The sequence below is a fragment of the Siphateles boraxobius genome, unplaced genomic scaffold (assembly GCF_051911475.1).
Source record: "Siphateles boraxobius isolate OS27281-9 unplaced genomic scaffold, OSU_SipBor_1 19, whole genome shotgun sequence".
NCBI lineage: Eukaryota > Metazoa > Chordata > Actinopteri > Cypriniformes > Leuciscidae > Siphateles > Siphateles boraxobius.
In genome coordinates this window covers 26,291,610-26,317,275 of record NW_027508799.1, presented here as the reverse complement: position 1 = coordinate 26,317,275, position 25,666 = coordinate 26,291,610, and the positions used below count along the sequence as shown (strand labels likewise).

The window sequence follows — 25,666 nt, the reverse complement described above, 5'->3', positions numbered from 1 at the left end:
GCCGATAGTATTTAGGCCTATAGTAGCTAATGCCACATCTTAAATATCTCTTCTTCATTTTACGTAATGGCATTTCCTTGTTTTAAAGGTTAAAAAACCCTAAAACGTTCTGTTTATTTCCTAGTTTAAATCAGATTTTGAATCCCAGATTTTAATTGTCAGACTTTTGGACCATGCTGTGTACATCGTCTACTAGTTTATGGGACAATGTAGCAGCTCGAGCCACAGAAAGTAGTTTTATTGTTGCTATAAGTGATGGAATGCAATCAAACATTTGTCGTGGAATTCTTGGAGTTACTCTAGAATTCCCAGACTTCCCGTTCGGTTCTATTAGCGCTGGGAATGAAAGCCAGATCTGTAGTACAGGGTGGTTTAGAGAGATGGAGGGAGGGAGGTTCCAGCCATGCGGTTTGGTCTCCCCGCCAAGACTGTGCTTCATTAAAATGAGGTCATTTACAGAGCCAGGAAGGAAAGGGAAAGAGAGGGAGCGAAGGAATGAGACAGGCGAGTGAAAAGAGATATAGACCCATTGAGGGAGGAGGCTGTAATGGAGGCGAGTTGGGTGGCGGGTGGAGGGGGGTGGCAAAATGAAACCAAGATGAGTAACAGAGACCGAGAACAAGAAAGAAAGAGGGAGCGGATGAAGGGAAAATGGTTCCTCGATGACTGTGCGAGTGCGGCCGGATTGTGCGGAGCGGCACGCGAGCTCGCGGTGCGGGTGACGGCGAGATGAGTCAGGACCGCAGGCGTGGGTCAGTGACACTCGGGTCAGACACACCCTCAAACAGAAGCGCACAAACACTGATCAGTCATACAGAGTAAACAAACACTTATTCATGCAGCCTGGTGTACTAAGTAGAACACACTGCTCGAAAACCATTCATAAATACACACTAACACGGAAAATCAGACTCATATTTATGTAGCAGTTAAAAACAGTTTAATGGTCTTACACGCCTAAATGACACACTGAGGTTACACGCTATGGTTCTGTGCTCTCTTTCAAAAAATTATATAAATTTTTCCACAAACTTGATTCTTATTGCTCGATCACGATCAATATTTTTATCTAGATCTGCGTGTTTAACCAGTAGTTGTCTCTGGAAACCGATATTTTATTTCCATGTCTCTTATATCACTCTGCACTCTTTTTCTTACGACATAATAAAATAATTTAAACTTAAATCAATATTTTGTATAATTTTTTTATTTATTTGTTTGGTAACTTGCAGTTGTCCCTTACATTAACACCATCTGCTGCAATAAAAAAAAATACAAATAATAATAAAAAAAATCAACTTAAAAAGTAAAGTAATAGAGTGAATAAAAATTATAAAAAAAACAGTGGCAGAAACAACACATCTATCCATCTTAATTAATTATCATATATTTCTTATATTTATTTAATATTATATTTTTTGTAATTTTACATCATTTTTAGAGATTAAGTTAAAACATTTGTTTGAAATCCATCATTTTAAATTATAAAGTTTTTGGACATGCTATGCATAAATAGTTATAATAAATTATAAAAAATGTTGACAGTTACAATAAATTAAAAAAAATATCAAATCATGGTTAATCAATTATTTTTTTTTAAATCAGTATATTAAAAATATAATAAATAATTATTTAAAAAATATTAATAACAAATAATTATAAAAATATTATATAATAAATATTATAAAAAATCTTCCAAAATATAGGTAGACGTCTATACACACACACACTAGCAGCCTATAGCATCTAGGAACTGTATGTAGCCTGTATAGAGCTACGTTTTTCAAATGGCCCATTTTACCATTTCCTACAATAGGCTACACAAAGATATTCTCATGCACAGTCGCAGTCACAAACATACTCCGTTTCAACAGGTCCTAAATACACTTGGAATGACACCCACACACATAAACCCACAGCCACCCACTCGTTCCATTCATCCCGTCCACGATTCCACACAAGCCCACCTTAAACGCAGCCCACGCTGAGCTCCGGCACAGATTCAGTGACGGCCGGCCTCTGACACACACAGGCTGGGGGAAACCAGACACAGTCATATCCGCAAGCAGGATTACACACAATGAAGTTTTGATGTCCATTTTGACTAATTCCTATAAACAGACACTTCTGGAGGAGGATCGTGTGTTGGGCCTTTCAAAGTCTACAGACATCTCACCATTGTAGAATTTAGTGTACATATGTGCTGCTGACTCACCTCGATTTGAGCTGTTTTGATCTTTGAAGGCTTGAACGAGGCCAAGATGGTCCCAATGTGCTGTGATGGATCAGAAGACTTGGAAAGACCCTGGACTACACTTCATGCATGCACAACCAATAAACCATTTAGAGAAATGTCATCTTAAGTACACTGCTTAAAGTAGCTTCTTTGTCATGGTTTCACTGTTAAACTTAATAATTGAAAAAATCTATAATCTTGATCACCTAAATAGTGTTTCCTAAGACAAGCATCACTTGTCATCACTGGTTAACTTCAGCTCATCCTGCTATATCCCAGACATGAATGAAGCCTCAAAATAACTGGCCAAAGTCATCCAGTCATAACTTTTATGTATGACAGGTGTGTGTGATGCACAAAGCTAATTGTCCTCCATGTCATCCCCTTTATCAGATTGTGCTTTTTAATTTTTATATATTTATCTAGATGTAGATGAGATTGCCAAAATAAAAATAATGATTTAGGTTAAAAATTATAACTTTATATCTACAAAAAAAAAATTATATAACATAAGTGGATATTCTATTTTGCAATAATAATATTAAATATTATCTATTGAATAGTGAAGATTGCAAGGGACAATTTTAAATGGTGCTGCAGTGCAAATTCATCTTTAAAACTACTACGTTTTAAAACAACATATTAGTTTACACTTGTACACAATTACGAGGCATGTGGAAAATATGCTAATATTTGAAAATGCTTATACGTAAGATTATATTGTGATATCTGGATGTAGGGATGGAATATCATGAAACGGGATTTATAAGGAGGCGGATAGCTGAGTCTGTGCCAGGGCTACAACAGCTGCACCCAGACACACAAGAGAGAACAGGAAGTGTGTTTTATTTGCTCAGCAGAGTGGACGGACATCCTTTAGTATGGAAGATACAAGAAACGAACAATTATATGCCACTCACCTCAGATAGAGAGAGAGAACGGGAAAAGAGTGAGGCTGCATCCTAAATCGCATAGGCCCTAACGTTAACGTTACTTCTCCAAAAACAGTATGTGGCAAAAGAAGTCTGCCGAATTCACAGTACTCATAAAAGATTAGACAAAATGTACCTGAATGAACTACTACTTCTGGCGAGATTTCTGAAGTGTGCATATAATGGACAATTTACGATCCCGTGAGGCCACGGAAGAAGATTTATGAATGGCAGTGAAATGACGTAGCCTAACTGACCCTGGCAGGTCACATGATATTGACAAAAGTATACGATTCCAGACGCAGCCAGAGAGAGTGAGCCATTAAACAGAAATTGTTCTTGCATTAAATTTTGAGAAGCTGTTACACGCGGATACAGTAAATGACTATAATCATTTATAAAATGACTATAATAATTTTAACTATCACTATTTCAAGCCGATCTTAAAATTGTGATACACTGTAAACCCGAAAAAAAAAGGTAGGCTAAACTTCAAAATGTTTATGTTAGGCCTACCAAATTTAAAGTTTAACTAAGCAGAGCTTGTTTATTTTTATTTTGCACTCAGATATTTCAAGTTAAGAGCAATTAAAAGCCTGAGTAAGCTAATTCATTAATTTTACTTAAAATTATCATCTCAACATAAATATTTTTTGTAGAGGAAACTTGGCAAGCTTTTACTTGCCAATTCAGAAAATGCTAACTTGCTAATTGGTAACACAACGCTTTCATAACATTAACATTTAAAATATATCTGTTCTTAAACCAAGATCATGCTCCACTTGTCACCAATATTTAAGTTTGTCTACATTAACAGAAACAAGTTCATAAAACTCAAAACACTTAAACAATTCAATTACTAAAAATGTGTCAGTTCTGTGAACTCAAAAGAAAAAGAAAGTTCTAAAAACTCATTAAGGTTCATTTGATTGAACTAATTTGTTTAATTTTAGTTTGCCCTACTCAAACCAATTAATTATTTTGAGCGTTAGGGTTCACAGTGCACAGTACAAGCTGTTGTTTACATTAACTTTACATATGTGCGCAAACGATCCAATCAATTCACAGATGGAAAAAAATATAGTGCCGCCCAACATTTTTTCATAGGATATACATCCCAAAAAATAGGAAGGAAAACTATCACAACTTCCGTTTTATTTCGACTTAACGAAAATTTTACTACCCATATGGCAATAAAAAAAGTAAGCAGAATTTAGTATAGTTATTATTGATTTGCAAGGTCTTTAGACGTGTATCTAGATGTTACTTAATAAATGAAGTGTAAGTGAACCAGATTTTTGTCCGAGGCCTTGTCCCTGAACAGCTGGATGATTGTTAATGAGAAAGCAGGAAAGAGGAGGGAAACACTCTCACACAAAGGCAGACCCTCTTTACACGGAAAAGAGGAAGAGGTGGCAGGACCACCTCGGAACGTGGTTGTGGTAGCAGTGAACTCCCTCTCCACCCAATCTTCCCTCCCTCTACGTGGGTCAATCTGGTGGAATTACTGAGCAGCTTGATGATGAGAGCTGGCACTAACAACCAAATCCTCAGCACTCTGGTGGGTTGGGGCGCATAGCCGAGGTGAGTTGGGGGGGTTGCACAAAGGAGTGGTGTGAGTGAGGCGCCCTGTCAGAGTCCACAGAATGGCGGGACTTTGAAGTGGGGGCCGCCGTCCCATTCAGAGAGTCTGCTGCGGAGCAAAGGTCAGGGGCTCCAGGGTGGGCTATGTGTCCCCTGTGAGTACACCAAAGAACGGGAGTTACAGAGATGTTTTGGAATTGGGAAGAGGGGGAGAGTCTGTGGAAGAGGAACAGGGGAGGGAGGAGGGAAAAAAAGCAGTCGTCTAAATTCCGTAACATTGTGTACCTTAAAGCTCCCTACATAGCCTCTGTGTTTCTGAATGTGCAGTCCCACTGTCCTGCCCTACTTCAGTACTGGGTTGTTTGTGTATCTGTGCCTTAAGGAAGGAATTAGGGTTCCTAATAAAATGTGCAAAAGTAAATTTTACCCATAAAGAAAATAGTTCTTCAGACAAATGATTTAAAACACATCAGTTGAAGTCTTGTGGGAACCTTACTGCACACTTAAAGTCAGCATGAAATGAAAGTTGTGATCGTATTTTCTTCTCTACTATGACGTATATTGGCTTTTCGAACAAGAGAAATGTAGGGCTTGCCATGATTTTGTCCATTTGGTATTGATTGAAAGCAACTGGATTATCATTCATATTCAAAGAGAAACGGTAAATTTCGGCAATTTGAGTAAAGGTGCGGTCATATTTACCATAGCTCATTTCAATAGGAATTTGCAAGTTCGAGAGATTCGAGTAAGGGCTGAAAAGTTCCTCACGCAGATTTCGCTCAAATTCAAGTTGATCAAGTGAATTTGCCTGACCAAAGCTGCTCAGTTTGAAAGCGCTTCGGTACACCATTGACAATGAACCCTTTTTTTGCCTGCAAAATTTCACTGAAACATAACTGTAACTGCAACTTAAAAAGGCGCTTTCACATTAATGAAAAAGGTCTAATTGTCAATAATGTCCACTAAGCAAGGCTCACACAGAAATCTCTCCCAAATCAATAATTTTTTTTGGTCTACGCAGCAAAATCGGCCTAAAGAACTTAAATCCGATGCAATATCTGAAAATTACTGGATTTCGTCTATGACTTTTCTACGAGTAAAGGTAAACGTGAACGCATCACAACAGAGATCGGTAGCACTGTGAGCAGAGCTCAACTTCATGCAAATGAGTAGCGAAACAATGCACCGACTACCAATGGGAGTACAGACAGTGATTTGCATACAGTGAGGAAATGCCTAAAATCAAATGGATTCTGAGTGTTTCAGTTTATTTGGTTAAAATTAGCCTTTTAATCACAGTCAGTGTGAAAGGGCTTCAAAGAACTTAAAGTAACTTGAATGCAATGTAAATAAAACCAAATGAATAAATGCAAAGGAGATGTGGTTGTATGAAAACAAGTTTTGCTATAGATGACATTTGTCGATAAAGCATGCAGTGTTAATATGGACTTCACACACAACAATGATCACAGGCACCTTTTTTTATTGTGTTGAATAAAGAGGTGGATATGTATAAAGAGGACTTTTTTTCTAGTACGTTTCTTTTTTTGTCCTTTTTTTAAACAAGCAAGCTATTTTAAGTGAAATCACAAACAGCAATACTAAGTGAAACAGCCATAATTGTTAGAAAACAAGTTATATCAAGTGAAAAAAGCTGAGAGTAAACACCTAGTGATACTTTTCCATCTCCACAGCTGCAGAAATGACAAAACATTGCATAATGTGAGACGTTTTAAAAACAAGTAAAATTGTCCAGTCTTACCTAACTTGTGGCTGAGAGGCAGAGAGGTACAGTCTTATAAAAAAAATTCCCCCCCAAAACACAAAAATAAACTATGAATATATATTTTATTTATATATAAATTTGAAACTTTACGCCGTTCTCTCTGGACTCAGGCACCTGCATTTAAGCAGATAGTAAGTTTGAAAAATGAGGTAACAGGAGGCCCTCTTGGAGGTAGAAAAGTGTATTCGATTGTACTAGAACATGTTGTCATAAAAAAATACAACTTCATCTTCATTAAGACACCCAGAGCTGAAAGCACATGAACAGTGGCTCCTGTGGATACACATTCAAACCAACATTGGAAGCATATGAACACAATGCCAAGTTTCAGGGTTGAAAGCGGTGCACCTTATGACAGATTGCTCTGCTATAACAGTGCCATTATACGCCGATCTACTGAAAACGACCTCAAAACAGCGTTCAAAAGTAAACACTGCTGAGGTCGAAACGAAACACGCCATCCTTCCACTTAAGTGAGCGACTGTTACATCTGTTGAACTCGTAGGAGAGTAAAGAAGCGGTCCGATTCAAAAACTGACACTTTTACAAGAACTGTAACCATTTAGGTAGTAGCATTACAGTGTTTGAGCAACGTTTAATGTTGGTTTGTGGCAAAAGCCAAGCTGCCGCATATAAAGACGGTCATTACATGCCATTGTAAGTTCAAGGGGCATGCCAACAGTTCCATTAGCTTCCTCTGAGGCTCTACCTCAGGCCCAGTTGAGATTACCATGTTAACATTTCTTAAGGTTTTCATGGTGACAGGCTGAAAAGGTGTATTCTTTCACTACATAAGCATTACATATACATCTGTTTGAACCATACAAGAAAAGAAAATCACATTTGTGTAAAGTACACAAAAAACGCTAATCAAGTATATCTCAATATCTACTAATTTTTCAAAAACATATTCATATATGCAATATACAAAACCCGAACATATTTTTTCAAACCTGAAAGAGCGTTTCAAGTTTCTTTTGTTGTTTTTCATGTGATGTGTATTTTATTTGTGTGTGTGTGTGTGTGTGTGTGTGTGTGTGTGTGTGTGTGTGTGTGTGTGTGTGTGTGTGTGTGTGTGTGTGTGTGTGTGTGTGTGTGTGTAGTTGCTTTCTTTTAGCACCTTCTCCCAGCTGAACTAAGATGAAACAAAAATCAAATTTAAAACGTTTGTAAAACAGGATTTTGTGCAGTCCTAAAGTCTTTTTCAGTAAACATCATTTGAATCCGTACTGAAAGAAACCAGGCAAACATTTTTTTTTTCCGTTTTCAAGACTGGAGGTAGGTATTTGTCAGCTGATTATTAGGCCATTTTTATCCTTTTCTTTTTGAGGTACATATCTGAATAGTACATAGGAAACTAGAAATTCAGAGCAATAGTGGAGAGGGAAAAAAATAGAGAAAGAAAAGAGAAATTAATTCGCAACAATATCATTTAGTGTCATACAAGCACTTGATCCATAGAAACCATTGAGTAAATCAGTACAAAATATATATTCAAGTTAAAAATTTAAAACAGACATCCCAGCTGCAGAGACAGAGTGTCTAGTTACAAATGTCAGATATATGCTAATGTGAAAACAGAAAATTAACTAGAACAAACACAGTAATTTTATTCCCTTAGCTGCATGATTAGTTCTACATTTGACTAACAGACCTCAGAATTCAGTTATTACCTGCCCGACTCTCACAAAAAACATTTTGCAGAGCGTTCGACTGCCCTTACGACAAGGGTCGCTGTCAACATTGGCACTCGCTGCCATCTCCTGCTTTGTAATGAGAACTCTACAGCAGCGCGCGTCTTTTTGAGTTGGTTTGCTGGTTGAAGAAATCAGAGGTAGTTTTGAAACGGTGAGGAGATATTGCATTGGTGACAGCGCTGGCGTACTTTAGGATCCGCCAAATACCGTTCGACGCCCGTCGCTGCGGTTCAGGTATTTTTGTGTGTAATGAGGTATAGTGTGGTTTTGTTCCTGTGGTTTGGGTGTTTCTTGAGGTTTAGGTCTTGACTGAGTTGATACATCTCCCTTTCACTGAATTTGTCAGAAAATTATGTTCTTAAAGCTATGCCATACAAGAAAATAAAAACTCAATTATGTACACGTATGTTAATTATGCAAAGCCGAAGTCACGAAGGTATGTACAGTAGAACTACTGTTCTGTAGTAATGCTAAAAAACGTTCTGTAGTAATGCTAATGTCTCCCACCGAGACACTTAATTTTTGCAGCATTCAGTTTGGAGAAAAAAAATCACCACCAAGGACACGAGGGACATGGATTTGATACTAAACGGATAATTCACCCCAAAATAAACATTCTGTCATTATTCACTGTTCTAAACCCATAACGCATTATAAGTAACACGAGTTACGTAATAAGATTTATTTTTAAGTAACTGGTAAAGTAATGCATTACTTATAATTTTACAATTACATTTTTGAGTTACTTTTTCAAATAAGCAACACAAAAAATTAAAAGGAACTTTACATTTGCCAAAAATATAACTTATTTTTTATTTATTTATTTTGTTATTAAACCAACAAACAAGCCCAGCTGAGGTGACAAAAAGTAACGCAAAAGTAACATAACTCATTACTTTCCATAAAAACTAACTGAGCAATGCAATTAATTACTTTTTAACGCAATACTGTACTGCATTACTTTTAAAAGTTACTTTCCCCAACACTACCCATATGACTTTCTTTTTTCTGTAAGCAGATGTTTTTAATAATATTCACGCTGCTCTTTTCCATACAATGAATGGTGACTTAGGGCTGCTAAGCTACAAAAAAGCACAATAAAAGTGGTCCGCATGACTCATGCACTATATTTCAAATCATAAGAAAGCTTTGGATGAAAAATAAATTGTAATACAAGTTATGTCATGACAACTCTCAGAGAGATTGGCATGGTAATGGCAATGTTAATGTATTTGGTCTTGGTGGAATAGATCTGCTACATTGCTGCTGCTGCTGCAGAGCAAGTACAAATACTTGCTACTGCCAATACATTCACAGACATTGCTGTGGGCATGTAAGACATGCTGCTGCTACACATGTAACATACATGAAATAACCCCCCGTAGCAGATCTATACAGGAGGAGCTGGTTTCTGAAAGCGAGCTGCAGACCACTAACAGCAAACAATGCCAAGTATTTGAATGTTAAGAAGCAACCTCATTGGCTGCAAATGCCACCAATCAGCTAAGCTATGTAGATAACGATGTGATCGCAATTGAGTTAAGGACCAATTAGCCTGCGCCATTTAAAGTTTCACGACAGAACTTTGTAGTTGTTATAAACTGAAACACTTTCTTGACAGCCACCATTCACTTTTTTAGTGCATAGAAAAGACCAGTTTGGACATTCTTTGTATAATCTCCTTTTGTGTTCCACGAAAGAAACAAAATTTTGAAAAAACGATAGGGTCAGTAAATAATCACAGAATCTTATTTTTTAGGTATCCACTTGCAAAATGTTCAATTTCAGTAACTAATAGGTTAAAGGTTCTGATTGCGGTTTTAAGGCAAATGCTTTTAAAGCTCACTTTCATTTTGGTCAAAACCTCAAAATGAAGTGGACAGAGAAGGGAAAATGGTCTATTTTAACTGTCTTTGGTGGTACGGTACTGTAAAAAGGGGGTTCTTGTGCGAATGGGTGTGTCCATTCAAAGCTCCAACCATATATAGGAAGCACTACACGCTGAATGACAAAACCAGACATTTTCACCTCCAATGTAGCCTGGAAAATCAGTCAACAAGAGTGTGTGTGGCGCAAAGAACAGCTGTAGCACATATTGTGTGTTTAACCCCTGCACCTTTGTGCTTACAACAGTTTGTGCGAAGTGGAAACAGCAAGGCGGCTCCAATTGTAATCGGAAAGATGTTTGTTTGCATTTGCGTCTTTTTTCGGGTTGCGCTCTGAGGTGTTGTGTGTGTTTATCACAAAACGAAGCCAAACCAAAATAAACGAATGAGGAAAAACGAAAATAAACAAATGAAAACGATCAAACGAAAGTGTGAAGTCAATAATAAGTGGTCAAGGCAGTCTTTTCCCTTGGAGAGAGCTGACAGCTGGATGAGGTAGAGGTAAAATCCTGTGGTTGCTTAGTCCTCTTCTGGCTCCGCCTCCTCTTCCTCCTCCTCTTCTTCTTCCTACAAAACACAACAGTGGTTGCTCATCAGTCACCACAAAAAGACTGCTGCAAAGCAGAACATGGCTGTGTTCAAATGTTTGACTGACAGCACTGAGACAGGCTGAAATAGTGCCATTATTAGCATTTATATTTTCTTTTTTGTTATTGTTTTGGTTACAAATGTTCTTTTTCATGATCTTAGACAGTAAACGTCCCACAGCTGCTCCCAGGATGACCACCATTGAAAGGCGTTGAATGGGGGCTGGGGAGACGCTTGGCTTTGGGCACTTTTCAGAATGAAATGGATTTCATTTTCCACATGGCTTCATTTTATTTGGAAAGGCTAACTGACACAATTTATAACCCTCTTCTTTTCCCAAGCCGCTGTGTTGCTCCCATTCAGAGGAAAGGCCGTGGCAAAAGCCTGTCTGCATTATATGAGCCAAACTCCATTCATTAGTGTGGCAGACACTTCAGCTGTGAAGGACCAGCTAAGTGCTACCATGTGTGACATGGGCAAGTCAAAGAATGGAGAAAAAAAAACTCTTTAACCATATTCATATTCACCCCCAGCCACCAATCGTGCTTCCAACTTAAGTGCCACACAGACCAGAAAATACCAGCTTAGTTCCAAACTCTTATTTTCTTGAATGGAACATCAGATTTCTTTTGGCAGTTTGCTCTATTTTAGCAATGCGACTGTGATACATTTTTCAGAATTCTTAAATTTTTCTGCATTGATTTGTTCTGAACATTCCTTTTTTATTAACTAAATGATTAAATGACATTCTCATGCATTGTTTGCTCTTTCATTCTGAGAGCTATGACAGGCACAGATGTAGCACTCGAAAAACACCAAAACCTCAATTGAATTCCTGAAAAAGTAGGATTACCACACGCTTGGTTTAACCATCACCAACAAGGAGAAAAGATGGTTAAGCGATAGTAATTAAAACCCCCTGTTTTGGGTTTATGGCGGATCGTTGGTTCCCTTCGAAGTTTAGGGAAACTGAACACACCATATTAACAAAAACAATACTATTCGTAGTATTATTAGAGATGTACAAAACAAAATAACATAGATTAGTCAGTAGGTTGCATGTATCATGTGTTGATTAATTAGGCTAAGACACATGTATGTGATGACATGAGACATTTTTAAAAGTGACTAAGTTTAAACTTATAATAGCGTCTTAAAAACGCAATGCTCATGGTGTGAGATGCTTAAAAAACAGTGTCCAAAAACGTTTGTTCTCAGAAAGGATTTCATTGCTGGTAGTTTTGCCTTCCATTTCAGAGATACCATCTCGGAGTACCTATAAGATACCAGTGCAGTGTGTGTGAGCACGTATATGTTGGACCCTCCAGTATGGCGCAAAGCCATCAGGGTCTGTGCGTTCTCACATAGCATCAAATCAGGCCTCAGTTATGCATTCACACTGTAAACTGGTCCGCACCAGCGAACAAGAGGAGTTGAGCAGATTCCTGGTAAATGTGTGGCAGATTGTGTGGGGGAGTGAGAAATTGGTGGTTGTGTCTTTTCTTCTTTGGGTCTTTCTACTCTATCAAGACAACGTACAGCAAACATCATTAAATCGAGTTATGGCATTTTGTCATCATTAGTGACATGAAAAAATTTAAATAAATGAATATTTAAAGCATTTCCACAGCGAGTCAGAATTTTCATGAAAATGCAAAAAAAAATTCAAAATATCATTTTTTTTTAAACAATGAATAGGTTTGATTGTTGTTTATGAATATTTTATACAGAGATGTCAATTAATAAAAAAATGTAGCTAAATTAATTATATGGTATGCTGATTAAACAAATAATTGCATATATCAATATAGAAAGTGTCGAATAAAAAGTAAATAATACAGTTAGTTTTATTTTCATATTTTTAAGGAATGATTCGTTTAGTCGCATTAGCAACCAGCATATAGGAAGCAGACTGCTGTCTTGCTTTTCTTCCCGAGCACATTAAAGCAGCGCTGAGCAGTCCGCACAGACAGAGACTTTAGAGTTGACTCCATTGTTAATTCGCTGAAGGAATTTTGACAAGAGAAGAAAAAAGGGGCAACTCTTCAAAACTAATCCTGTCTGCCAGATTGCATATCCATCTGTGAGCGGATGAAACCAAAGAAGACTGGGATTCCATACATAGTGCTATAGGATTTACATTAGCCTTCACCATGCAGGTCTCTCATCAAACCAGAAGTATGTCCCCCTTTCAATAACTTGGGGGTTTTGAGGACTTTGTAAACCCAAACAGCCAATACCCTTCCTCAGACAATCATTCTCAATATACTTTTGCAAGCTGCCATCCCCTTCCAGCCAATTGGACTTTCACATACATACATACATACATACATACATACATATATATATATATGTGTGTGTATATGTATATGTATGTATACACACACACACACATATATATATATATATATATATATATATATATATATATATGTAACAGTGTGACTGTGTTTTCCCCCTTTTTTCCAGTTTTTTGGTTAAGTCCTGTTCAGTTTTGCCGCTCCTCGTTTGTCTTCAGTTAATTCACCTGTGTTTAGTTAATTATCCTAATCTGTGTCACCTGTGCCCCAATTACGTTCCTTTGTTTCCCTGTGTTATTTAAGCCCTCTGTTTCTCCTTATTCCTTGTCCGTTCTCGTTTGTATATCGTTGATGTATACCATTTGTATTAAGACGTGTGTTGTTACTACTGAGTTTTCGTTGATGTATACCGCTTGCATTATGATGTGTGTTGTGACTCCTGAGTTTAGTTTAAATAAATTCCTGTTCTCCTGTTCCTCATCGTATTCCTCGTGATTCCTCAACAACGTTGACCTAGCTATTAACCTAATCATCTGAATCAACTAATTAACTCTAAACACCTGCAAAAGATTCCTGAGGCTTTTAAAAACTCCCAGCCTGTTTCATTACTCAAAACCGCAATCATGGGTAAGACTGCCGACCTGACTGCTGTCCAGAAGGCCATCATTGACACCCTCAAGCAAGAGGGTAAGACACAGAAAGAAATTGCGGCGTGGCATGGAGGCAATCAGCCTGTGGCTCTGCTGAGGTGTTATGGAGGCCCAGGATGCTTCGATAGCGGCCTTAAGCTCATCCAGAGTGTTGGGTCTTGCGTCTCTCAACTTTCTCTTCACAATATCCCACAGATTCTCTATGGGGTTCAGGTCAGGAGAGTTGGGAGGCCAATTGAGCACAGTAATACCATGGTCAGTAAACCATTTACCAGTGGTTTTGGCACTGTGAGCAGGTGCCAGGTCGTGCTGAAAAATGAAATCTTCATCTCCATAAAGCTTTTCAGCAGATGGAAGCATGAAGTGCTCCAAAATCTCCTGATATTTAGCTGCATTGACCCTGCCCTTGATAAAACACAGTGGACCAACACCAGCTGCTGACATGGCACCCCAGACCATCACTGACTGTGGGTACTCCAGTACTGCTTCTCTGTAGCCCAGGTCAGGCACTTCTTCCGCTGTTTCTGGTTCAAAAGTGGCTTGACCTGGGGAATGCGGCACCTGTAGCCCATTTCCTGCACACGCCTGTGCACGGTGGCTCTGGATGTTTCTACTCCAGACTCAGTCCACTGCTTCCGCAGGTCCCCCAAGGTCTGGAATCGGTCCTTCTCCACAATCTTCCTCAGGGTCCGGTCACCTCTTCTCGTTGTGCAGCGTTTTTTGCCACACTTTTTCCTTCCCACAGACTTCCCAGTGAGGTGCCTTGATACAGCACTCTGGGAACAGCCTATTTGTTCAGAAATTTCTTTCTGTGTCTTACCCTCTTGCTTGAGGGTGTCAATGATGGCCTTCTGGACAGCAGTCAGGTCGGCAGTCTTACCAATGATTGCGGTTTTGAGTAATGAAACAGGCTGGGAGTTTTTAAAAGCCTCAGGAATCTTTTGCAGTTGTTTAGAGTTAATTAGTTGATTCAGATGATTAGGTTAATAGCTCATTTAGAGACCCTTTTCAAGATATGCTAATTTTTTAGGAATTTTGGGTTTTCATGAGCTGTATGCCAAAATCATCAGTATTAAAACAATAAAAGACCTGAAATATTTCAGTTGGTGTGCAATGAATCTAAAATGAATCTAAAATATATGAAAGTTTAATTTTTATCATTACATTATGGAAAATAATGAACTTCACAATATGCTAATTCTTTGAGAAGGACCTGTATATATATATATATATATATATGCATGTCAACCTGCTGTATTAATTATACATGGTGCAAGATTTTATTTGACATACCTGAGCGGGCTTTTCCTGAACCACTTGCTGTGGCTGAAAGACAAAAAGAGAAACAATGACTTTATGAATGCAACAAATAACTGCCAGTGTGAGAATACATTTCATTTGGATTTTGATTAATCCTTTAAAAATACTTTTACATTTATTTTTATGCATATTTAAATTTATACAATCAGATTACGACAAAACACTTATCCCTAAACAGTATTAAGAATGATAAGACACATGTGCACATACAGGGATATACGCAGCAGTGACTCCACAGTGCCAAGGATTGCAGTATACAATGCCCAGATTGTGGCCTACTCGCATTACATCATAAACGCTAAGTACTGCCACCCCACAGGAAGTGCTTCTAAGACCGGTGCGTGACAGCTGAGGAGTCCTCCGCTGTTCTGAGAGCCAGGCAAAAATAAAACCCTGAGAGTCCAGTGTTTGGAACCAAAGCCAACCACTGCCGATTACACACACACACACACACACACACACACACACCCACAACATTTGGGATTGTTGAGAGCAGCTGGTGTGTTTTGTGCTAACTCTCCCTAGAATGCTATCAGGCTGTAACACAGTAAATGTCAACACCGGATGGAAGCAGGCGAAGAATGCAGTTGGCGATAAAGGGAAATTGGGAAAATAATGCACACATTCCAAATGGGATGGAAGGAACACAAATATACTTTGCAGACGGCAAAAGATATGGAGGAGGAGGAGAATTCCAACACCTTCCTGATTGCATCTATTTACAAACATATGAAATACTAGATGCCATCTGCACTTTACGACTAACAGATGACACTGGATGTCAAAACTGCACTGTTACATCACTAATGATACTGTACAATGCACAAAAGTACCAAATTTGTACCGTTGTACCAAAAACGCAAGCATATGAAACCGGAGCCCCACTGAAAAACACTGAACTTGTTACCCTGCACACAGGCACCCAGAAACCCAGACCCCTCTTGCCCTTCTACCCCTCAGCACAAAAAGAGAAACCACACACTTGTCTTTCACAAGACTGAGCTCTCTCTTTGAAGTCATTAGTAGCTGACAGACCAAATCACTTCTGCAAACTCTGGTGATGTGCATGACATGCACTAAAAGAGTAAAAAAGATGAAGACCCAACAGCCATCTTCAGAGAGCCCTCCACAGAGCGGCTTTTTATCTACAGATCAATACAAACAGTAAATGTCAGAAAAACTGCTCTCCATAACCTAAACTGTGCGTCCTGTACTGGGTGTTCTGATTCGCCACAGTAAAAAATAATACAATTTACTTAAATTGTAATTGTTTATTTAATTATAATTGGATTTAATGTGGTAACATAAAAGGAAGGTACCACAAAAATAAACAAAATCATTATTTTATATATCTAGTTAGGACCAAATAAGGGGAGGGTATGACTCCATCGGATATAGGCTATCAGGTGACATGGAAAAGGCTCTGAGACACTATTTGTGTCCCAGCAGTAAATTTGGGGTAATCATTTAGAGATACATTTAGCCATCAGGTCCTGCATATCCAAATGTCTTAATTATAGATACCTTGTGGACAAAAACATAACTCATCTAATTCTTCACTGTTTATGTATAAGGTGACATGTTTATTTTCTGTTCTCTGCTATGTACACTTAATTGTTAATGGGATCTGGATTTAATGTAGCAAGTCATGCTCAGTGACCAAAGGGAAACTAACTGGTGTGAAAAGCTAATTTTCTAGTGAGAACACTGTCTTTTGTTGTGTATTAAGTTAAATGCTGTGAAAGGTGATGTGAAAATGTGATTAATGACCTCAGGACCTACATTAGAAATATGAATTGCTTAGTCGGTTCAAACTAAGTAGGTATTTATATAATTTTAATAATATTATATAATTTAATAAAATATTTTTATATATTAAAATATAATTTTAATATATTTGTTGTATATATTAGTATTTTTGTATTATATTTATTTGTATATTTTTTTTAAATATTAATTTCTATATCAGCCGAAATCCTATCCTTTCTTTACTTGTTGAGTCACCCATTTAATTTTAGAAGACTTAATTGTTCTTGTTTGTGAACTACAAAAATATCCATCAAAGCCTTGTCTGTGGTATCTAAACAAATCATTTAATTCACATGAATAAACATCATATAACAACAAAGATTTTTTACATTAGATCCCATGTGCAAATATGAAGGCTGTTAAAATGGAAGAATGCCGTGCCATTTGCAGTGACTTTTTAACAGCTTTGCATTTCAGTAGGTGAACTTCCAATGAAAAGGCTTGTGTTTATAAGCGAATAGGGTTGTAACGGTATGAGATTTTCACGGTATGATAATAGTCTCAGAAAATATCACGGTTTCACGGTTTACGGTATTAAACAATGATTATTATTATCAGCTGCAATGAACCTTAAATTAATGAAAACTGATAGGGTTTTTTGGTTGAACATATGGTTTATTAAAACAAACTTTTTTAATCTACCTTTTGAAAAAATAAGAAAGAAAAAATAAAGCTGCAGATCTCCCATTTGAACAAACATGTTTGATCAATTGAATTAATAAAATTCTTAATTTATTAATTATTATTTAAGATAATTTTTATTTTGACAGGTTGTACTAAACTCCTATGAGTTTCAGTCAGAGTGTATTTGACAATGATTATTTTCAACAAAATTATGAAATGCTCATTTAGTTCTCTCAGAGCAGCTCTGGATATGTTCAGGTGTTCACGTCCTTATATAGTGAGTGAGACGGCAGACGCTTTAAACACCATGAGCGTCCCACATACTTGAGTATATACTAAGTGAAACGGTGCTGCTCATTCACACAGACACGCTGAACAAGCAGAATATAGATTTACAGTTTTTTGCGCTGTTTAATAGACACACTCATATAGCGATTTTATTTATTGCACAGCAATATTTTAGATTTATTCATCCATCTATCAAATCGCGCATTTTACGTGACATCTGCGTTATATTGTAAATTCCCTCAGCAACACGTAAATAATATGGACTTAAGTTATAAATGGAACTTTATCTGCAGGGAGGGAAGGTGTTCGCGAATATGGGAGAACATATTTGACATATTTCCTCATTTTGCAGCCACTCTTCGTCCATATCTCTGGACACAACTGTATATCAATCTTCAAGGAAAAACCCACGTTCGTTTTTCGGATACCCAAAGTATTCCCACACTGCAGATTTTAACTTTTTTTTTCGAAGAATTCGCAGCCTCAGTCTCAGACATTTTCTCCAGTGCACATGTATAGGTGGAGTAGTCAAGTGGAAATAAGTTGCATATGCGCATTTGAGATCTGCTTTAATTTTTTTTCCAAAACCGTGGATAAGCAAATGTTCACGATATGATAATCGTACAAGTCAATATCGCGATAAACCGCCATACCGGTATACCGTTACAACCCTATAAGCGAACAGAAACTGCACTCCGCAGAGGTTGTTAAGGTCATTACATTTTTATGCCAACATGAGAACAGAGCAAGTGCTCAAATATTATTTTAAGTTGTAAGTCACATTCAGCGTGCATCACAAAAATGTGAAGCCACATTGCATTTGGCGTGATTGACTGTGACCAGAAGTGTCCTACAGCATTTACAGCTAAAGATGTATTTGCATAAACCCAAATGCAAAAACCCATTAGTGTGGACCACTCAATGTCTTTGGTGGTCACAGCTTTGATTAAAACCATTTATATGAATATACAGGTTGATTTGCACACTCCACATTGCTTCTATCTCACATTTAAAGACATGAAAATCTAAACACAACCTGAAGGAATCTCAAGCTTTTTCTCACTGAAGTGACAGATTAATGAGTAATACACCAGTTATAGTGAGTTTCCAAGCTCTTAACACTGCAGTGCCAACTGGCCTCGGAGTTTATTGCTTGCCACAACCCGCCACATTGGAAACAAGTTCTACTGCGAATTATTTTCCAGCCTACAGTGTTACGCATGCCTTGAAACAAGAAAAACGGAGACACCCACTGCGTTCAGGAATGATAACACTGATGAAAAGTATCTCCAAAATAAAAAACAATGGCAAAATGATAGAAAAGAATGTGGCATCCCTTTTTTCTGTTGGGAAGTGAATAACAGAGTTGTTCCCACAAAAGAAAATCCCCATAATATTTTTTATTTGTTTTAAAAAAGGTTTGGAACGGCGAGAAAATTCATGATTCAGTTTTCATTTTTGGCTGAACTATACCTTTAATGTTTCTTTAAATAGGTAGTACTACATCTTACTTCAGGTACAATTCCTCCCTTTTCAGTACGAGATATTTCTTTTTTAAATTAAGGAGTTTAAATGATAAGATAAGCAACATCTTCGACATCCAATTAAATCCTGTCTGGACTGGCGGCCTCTTTTAAAGTTGTGCTAACCTTGACGACACAATCAGTCAGTGTGTTCTCCAAAAATGATGAAGCGGGTCTGAGATTTTTCCAAGAGAAGGATGTGTGGGCGTACCGTTATGGAGCAGAAAACCCACAATTTCTTAACTTAGCATCTAAATCTTAAGGCTTAGGAAGAAAATGGCGTGGCAAACTCTCTTCTTGTTAAGATTATTGTCATTAAATACTCCAGCAAATACTAGGATTTCAAATAATCTTCCAGTACATATTCTGCATCAAAAGGTGATTCATATTGTTGTAGAAATGTTTTCTTGCTGCCATGGTCTCTGATCCTGCTTTGAATGGAGGGAGGATCTTTACAAATTATTGATCACTGGAAAGTATGTTTGGTAGACATGGTTTAGGAGATGCTTCATTCTTCAAGAATTCAAAGAGTTCTTTGGGCCAGTTACACAAAGACATTATGTAATGTTTGCAAGTCAGCCTCTGGCACAGGTACCTGGGGACAAAAAGCTGGGAGCGTGCAGCTGCACGTCTCGGCAGCTCCAGAACAGAACGTGCCGGAGCAGAGCAAAGCCAAGCTAGTGGAAGACTCCTGCTCTTAGGACCTGGCATGTCTTACCAAAACCATTCTCTGCGCCAAGAGTCATTTACTAAAAGCTTTACAGTGTGGGGAATCCCTCTCTGCTCTTACAAGAAATGCAATAGAGAAGTTTGTCTCTCTCTCTCTCTCTCTCTCTCTCTCTCTCTCTCTCTCTCTCTCTCTCTCTCTCTCTCTCTCTCTCTCTCTCTCTCTCTCTCTCTCTCTCTCTCTCTCTCTCTCTCTCTCTCTCTCTCTCTCTCTCTCTCTCTCTCTCTCTCTCTTTCATTGCCCCTAAGATATTTGAATCTTTGTCCTAACAACAAAAAATGGAGGACTTCTATATCTGAAATCGCTTTATGTCTTGGTATGAGGTGGAATTTTACATTGGGAAACCTTACATTTTTATACAGTTCTGTCTTTAAGCTTCTTTAATAAAACAATTAATTTAATAAACAATAAAATGAATCAGCAAAAACCAGGAATTCTATTTCAAATTGATGCTGCACTCCTTCCTACACACCAACTCTCTCTATATTTATGCAAACTTTATCCCATAGGATTCATTTTGAGGAGTATTAGCTATCTGAGCACATCTACACCAGGCGGAAGTATGTAGAGTAAAATAAGCACCATTTAACCTATTTTGTCTCTTTTTACAATTACTAATGATTAGACCTAAAGGGAAGTCCTCAGAAAACTCAGAATTGGAGCAAAATTGAGCAGAACTTTCCCACCCCTTGCAAGATAATTTATGAATTTTTTTGCTAATTTGTACGAATTTGATACTCTCAGTCCCACCCAACAAGAGATGATATACAGTAGTTATATAAAATCATTAACTAAATCACAGCCAAAGGAGTATACTTTGTTTGAAAGACTGTGCACGAGACAAAGTATACCCGGAAAATGGAAAATGAAAGTGAAAAAACGGAAAATTAAGTATACCCAGGACTTAATAGCATAAACATAATACTACATTTTACTTTGTTTAAACTGAAAACTGCTTGATTTTTTCATACAAAATATAATTCCATGTTTTTTCTGTCAAAGTATCTGTAATTTGCTCTGTTGTTTTTGGATGAAATTGTAGATGAAATTTTGGATGAAAACCCTACTTGGTGTTGGTATTTTCAGCTTCCAAAATAATACATATAATATGTAAGCTTCATATAATACATTTTCATGTTTTTAAATAAGCAGAAATGTGTTCCTATTTTCTCTCAAAATAAGCAGAAAAGGTCTGCAAGTTCCATCTGAGCCCATATGAATGTCCAAATGTGTACTGTTAAAGAGGCAATTTAACATGGTACTGTCACGTTTTGAGTTTTGTTTCTTTTTCCTGTCATTTGCCCAGTCCCAATTAGCATACTATCCGTCCTAAATAGTATTCGAAAATAGAATTAGTACGTCCCAAATCGTAGTATGTTGAAATGAGTGTTCCAAAGATTCCCTGATGGTCTACTATTTCCAGTCAGAATCTGAAGTGCAGATCAATGCACACTCTAACGGTTAATATTGCCCACAACCCATCGCGCGTTGGAAGAGGATTCGGTTAGAACTACAAACACGAGTGAAAAGTGTTAAAAAAAACTACAGACATGGAGGACGCGCGAGTCCGCGGTTATTTAGAGAGCTTTAGATAAAGGGGTTTGAGTGATTAATTATTAGTATCTAACCTGACGAAAATGTATTTATTCAACGTTGTCTACATTATATTGCATCTGCAGCAGCATTGTGAACTTTTGTAAAGATACGTTTAGCCATTACCTTTTAAATGCATCATTATATTCAAATTGCAAACACATGAGGAGAGTCTCCGCATGAAAGACCCAACAAGATGATGGACAGGGCAGTTTACTGTGACAGGATGCATGCAACAGAGCTGTCCGTTAAAGGTGACGTGATAGTATGTCCCAAAGCTTGCCTACTCTTTTGCTACACACTCAGAAGTATGTACTTTTTCTTCACAAAAAGAGTACATACTTTTAGGTCGTAGTATAAGTAGGTGAATTGGGACTGGGCCATTGTCATGTTTCTGTGTCTTGTCATGTGATTCCCTGTTTGTCATGTGATCCTGCCATGTGTCTTGCCATTGGTTAATCGTCTGATCATTGTTCACAGGTGTTCCTTGTCTTGTAATTAGTCTGTGTATTTAAGCCCTCATGTTTGCCTTGAGTATTGGTCGAGTATTGAATGGTTCCAGTTGATGTTCTTGGTTTTGTTTCATGCCTTGCCATGCCTTTGTTTGATCAAGTTTTGGAAATAAAGTTGCATTTGGGTTCTCAACATCTTGCCTGCAGAGGATTAAATCATTACAGGTACAGCCCATGAGACCCTTTCCTGCACATAAGCCATATTCATTTTACCTGACTGCCTGGTAAAATAAAGAGGGAAAGTTTAGAAAAATGGAATCCAGCTCACATTTGCTTTAAACTTATACGGCTAACATATGTTTTGTGTTTGTGGAGAAAAAAAAAATCCCTTACTTGAACATAGTCTCCTTAGGGCTGCTGACAAGAATTCCACAAAGACAGGAAACATAAAAAAAACACTCTGCTTGATTTGATGAGGCAAACTTATACAAGGACTCCCTCACTAGAGGCGGACCCCACAGACAAGCCACCCAGTAACTTCACCCCCTCCGCTCCTATGAATAAAGGCCACATGTTCTGTTAAACTGGAGGTGGAAGTGGGGAAAACAAGCCAGACATCTCTAGGGTACAGGGCCACAGCACTGGCTTTGTGATCTCCCTTGGAATGCCTTCACCAGTTCGGCCGAATCTGAAAGGATTCTGGGTCCAAAAGCACCCCTCCTCTCACACATCCCTTTTCGGACTTCGAATCAAGCACCCTCCCCAACCAAACAGTGCTGTGAATGCCACCTATCAGAGCCGGGCTTAACCCTGCGATTAGGGGGACTTTGCCGAAGGGCCCTTTGTAGAAGAGAAAAATGTCTGCCAGAGCAAGGAATGTGGAAAATTCCTGGCAGGACAAGCAGCCTTTTGTTAGGAAGCTTGGTTTTTTTGGAGGGGGGGGGGGGGGGGGGGGGTGTTCTGGAGGGAAAGAAAAGCGCAGACAAATTGGATCTGGTCCGTTTGGGAGCCTCTGCTGTTTGAAGTGAAATCAGTTCCCAGAGTTTCTCAGAGGAGAGAGGAAGAGAATGGAGAGGGGTAGCGGGGGTCAGCACAGAAATTCGGGTTTTTTAATTCAGTTTCAAGTTTTTTTTATTATCCTGTTCTTGAAGCTCTGTGCTCTTTATTGGGAACTAAGTCAATACCTCAGTTGGTCCAATCCAATGCTTTAAATACTTAAAATATTTGTATAAAGATCTCAATCTCTTTGCCAAAATCTGTTTCTATTCTACTAAATATCTTCAAAAAAAGGTCAAACTTATTTACATGCATTAAACACAATGTATACATGTTTGTAGTTTGTCTGTCAACTGAATAAATTATAACAATGGTAATGCTAAAATAATAATAAATAAATAACATAAAATATGTTATAAAATTATTTAAATATCAATTATATTTCATTAATAATATTATAAATCATATTTTTTATTATTAGTCAATACCTCATAATTTCAAAATAATATATATTACATCAAATATTTACATGCACTATATACACCCCTCCCCCCACCAAAAAACCAGAACAAAACATACACACACAAATATATTACGTATATAAAGGCCCAGACATTTTTCAAAATATTTTCTGTTCGTATTCTAAAGAGTGACTGCAGAGGTAGGGTTTATGAATCAAAGTGACTGTAACATGTTTTCATGGAAATGCGCAACCCTCTGTGTGAACCGCGTCCCTAGTACACGGCCATATCATGATAAAGGCCTTGTGTCGCAGAGGTGTCACCATCAATAATGTGCTACATACCCTGTTCATACAAACACAAAGATTTCCTGTCTTCCTCACCCTCTCCCTCTCCCAGTTTTCCTTTATTCATTCACATTACAGCACCACACCAGCATTGATGGATTGATTAATTAAGTGCCAATTTTAAGATAGCTGTTGACTATAAATGATTGCATTTTACTGTTATCATCATAGTTGTTTTCAATAACAGCAAACAAACCAAAAAATAGGATTTATTTTTTAAGTTGAAACTTGTTTTTTTTCTCTGTTTGTAAGTAAAGCTTTTATTGGAATACCATGCGCACACTGTATCTTATATTAGCCAATCAGAAACCTTGAAGGTAATTCTTTGGAAACCTCAACCAATGGCAAGTTTTCAGACAACCTGCATGGGTTCTGGTCAATTATAAATAAAGTGTGTGTTTTATAGTATGTTTCACAAACTTGTTCTTAATAATGGTCCCACATTAAATGTATCTATAGAAACCAATTTCTGCCAGATAAGAAAGAAGAAAATAGTTTAGGTAAAACATAATTATGACATAAAAAAGTCCAAATTAATTCCAACAAACCAAATCATATTTATGAGATGAAAAGTCAAAATTATAAGGTAAAAAGTATGAGGTAGAAAGTTATAATTATGACATAGGTCAAAATGATAATATAAAAGGTTATTTATAAGATGAAAAGTCGACAATGACAAGTAACAATAAGATAAAAAAAAAGGTTGTTGTTTTCTTATCTCATAACAAGGACATAGTATGTCATAATTATGATTTGAGACATTATTTCTCACAAATTCCGACACTGTTTTTCATAAGTGAGACTTTTTATTTCCCAATGTGACTATATCTTAGCTTAATGTTATTTCACAATTACATTGTTACATTTTTTCCATTTGAGTTTCCATTTACAAGTTTCCATTTGAGGTAAAATATGGCAATACCCCACAAGCTATTAATCTACAAATTATAAAACAGAAAACACTAGAATATTTAATCTCTCCAATATGGGGAAACCCATATAGACCCATATGAGGTATACCACGTTATTATAATTGTGTTTTTCCCCAATGCAATTCTCTTACACACTTCTATCTCTCTCCCATTTCAATCTTTTGCCTCTCACATTCTCATCTCTGGAGCACCTACCGAGGCAGCAGTTATGGTCGCTAGCTCAGAGCAAAATGATTAAAGCGCTTCCAGAAGCTGGAACAGGAAAGGGAGGGGGGGGCAGCGAGAGATGAGGGGAAGAGGTCATAGGGGTCACTGGTGGATATCCGTTGAGGTGGTCCCAGCAAACTCCTGCTGTGTGAGTAGAGCCCCAAACTGAACACACGCATCTATTGGCAGGAATTCAGCTTCTCGGGCCCCAGATAGCGAGGAAGAGTGAGATAGGAAAAGACACGTGAGGAGGGGAAAGGCTTGGGGGAATGCAGGGAATGAAGTAGAGATGTCCACTCTCTCTCTCTCTCACGCTGTATCTAACTCGCACAGCCGTCCAATTGAGGGACAGGAGCGGCACCAAGCCACAAAGTAAACTAAGCTTTTGCAAGTGCATACTTCAAGACCCCAACTCCTGCCCAGGGTTTAAATAATTGCTAATAAAATGTTTGCAGCTCATTACAAAAATCCACTCACCATCCAACTACGACTAATTGGGAGAGTCTTGCCAAACGAAATCAAAACTATGAAAAGTTTTCCGAAACATGCTGTACAAACAAGAAGTTTGTTTTAACCCATGCACAAGACGTATGCTGGCAAACCATTCAATTGACAGAAAGGCGCTTTAACTTTCAAAGTCAACATGATGGGACATTCACAACCCTGTTTAGTTCTGTAATGTTACATATTTCTGCGTGAAACAAAGCACCCAATGAGTTAATAATGTA

General features: G+C 37.7%; 1 protein-coding gene and 1 long non-coding RNA gene across 6 annotated transcripts in view; both read right to left on the bottom strand.

Annotated features, from left to right (window-relative positions):
- Positions 1–1,973: 1,973 nt before the first annotated feature.
- On the bottom strand, positions 1,974–3,434 carry LOC143741553 (uncharacterized). Of its 4 annotated transcripts, XR_013205131.1 has the most exons (4): positions 3,305–3,434; positions 3,157–3,198; positions 2,216–2,315; positions 1,974–2,127 (listed from the first exon to the last, which is right to left on the bottom strand). It is a non-coding gene; the product is annotated as an uncharacterized LOC143741553 (long non-coding RNA). The 4 variants fall into 4 exon arrangements; XR_013205128.1 differs by having other exon boundaries at positions 3,157–3,434; XR_013205129.1 differs by having other exon boundaries at positions 2,216–2,310; positions 3,157–3,434.
- Positions 3,435–7,539: 4,105 nt separating this feature from the next.
- hmga2 (high mobility group AT-hook 2) overlaps positions 7,540–25,666 on the bottom strand; it is a 35,876-nt gene continuing 17,749 nt past the window's right edge. Inside the window, exons 4-5 of one of the 2 annotated variants that reach the window (XM_077234584.1) lie at positions 14,953–14,985; positions 7,540–10,688 (exon numbers count right to left, since the gene is read on the bottom strand). In XM_077234584.1, coding sequence (XP_077090699.1) covers positions 10,641–10,688; positions 14,953–14,985 — 81 coding nt within the window. In that variant the 3' untranslated portion in view covers positions 7,540–10,640. Of the gene's footprint in view, positions 10,689–14,948; positions 14,986–25,666 lie in introns of both variants that reach the window. The other variant, XM_077234585.1, reaches the window with a different exon arrangement.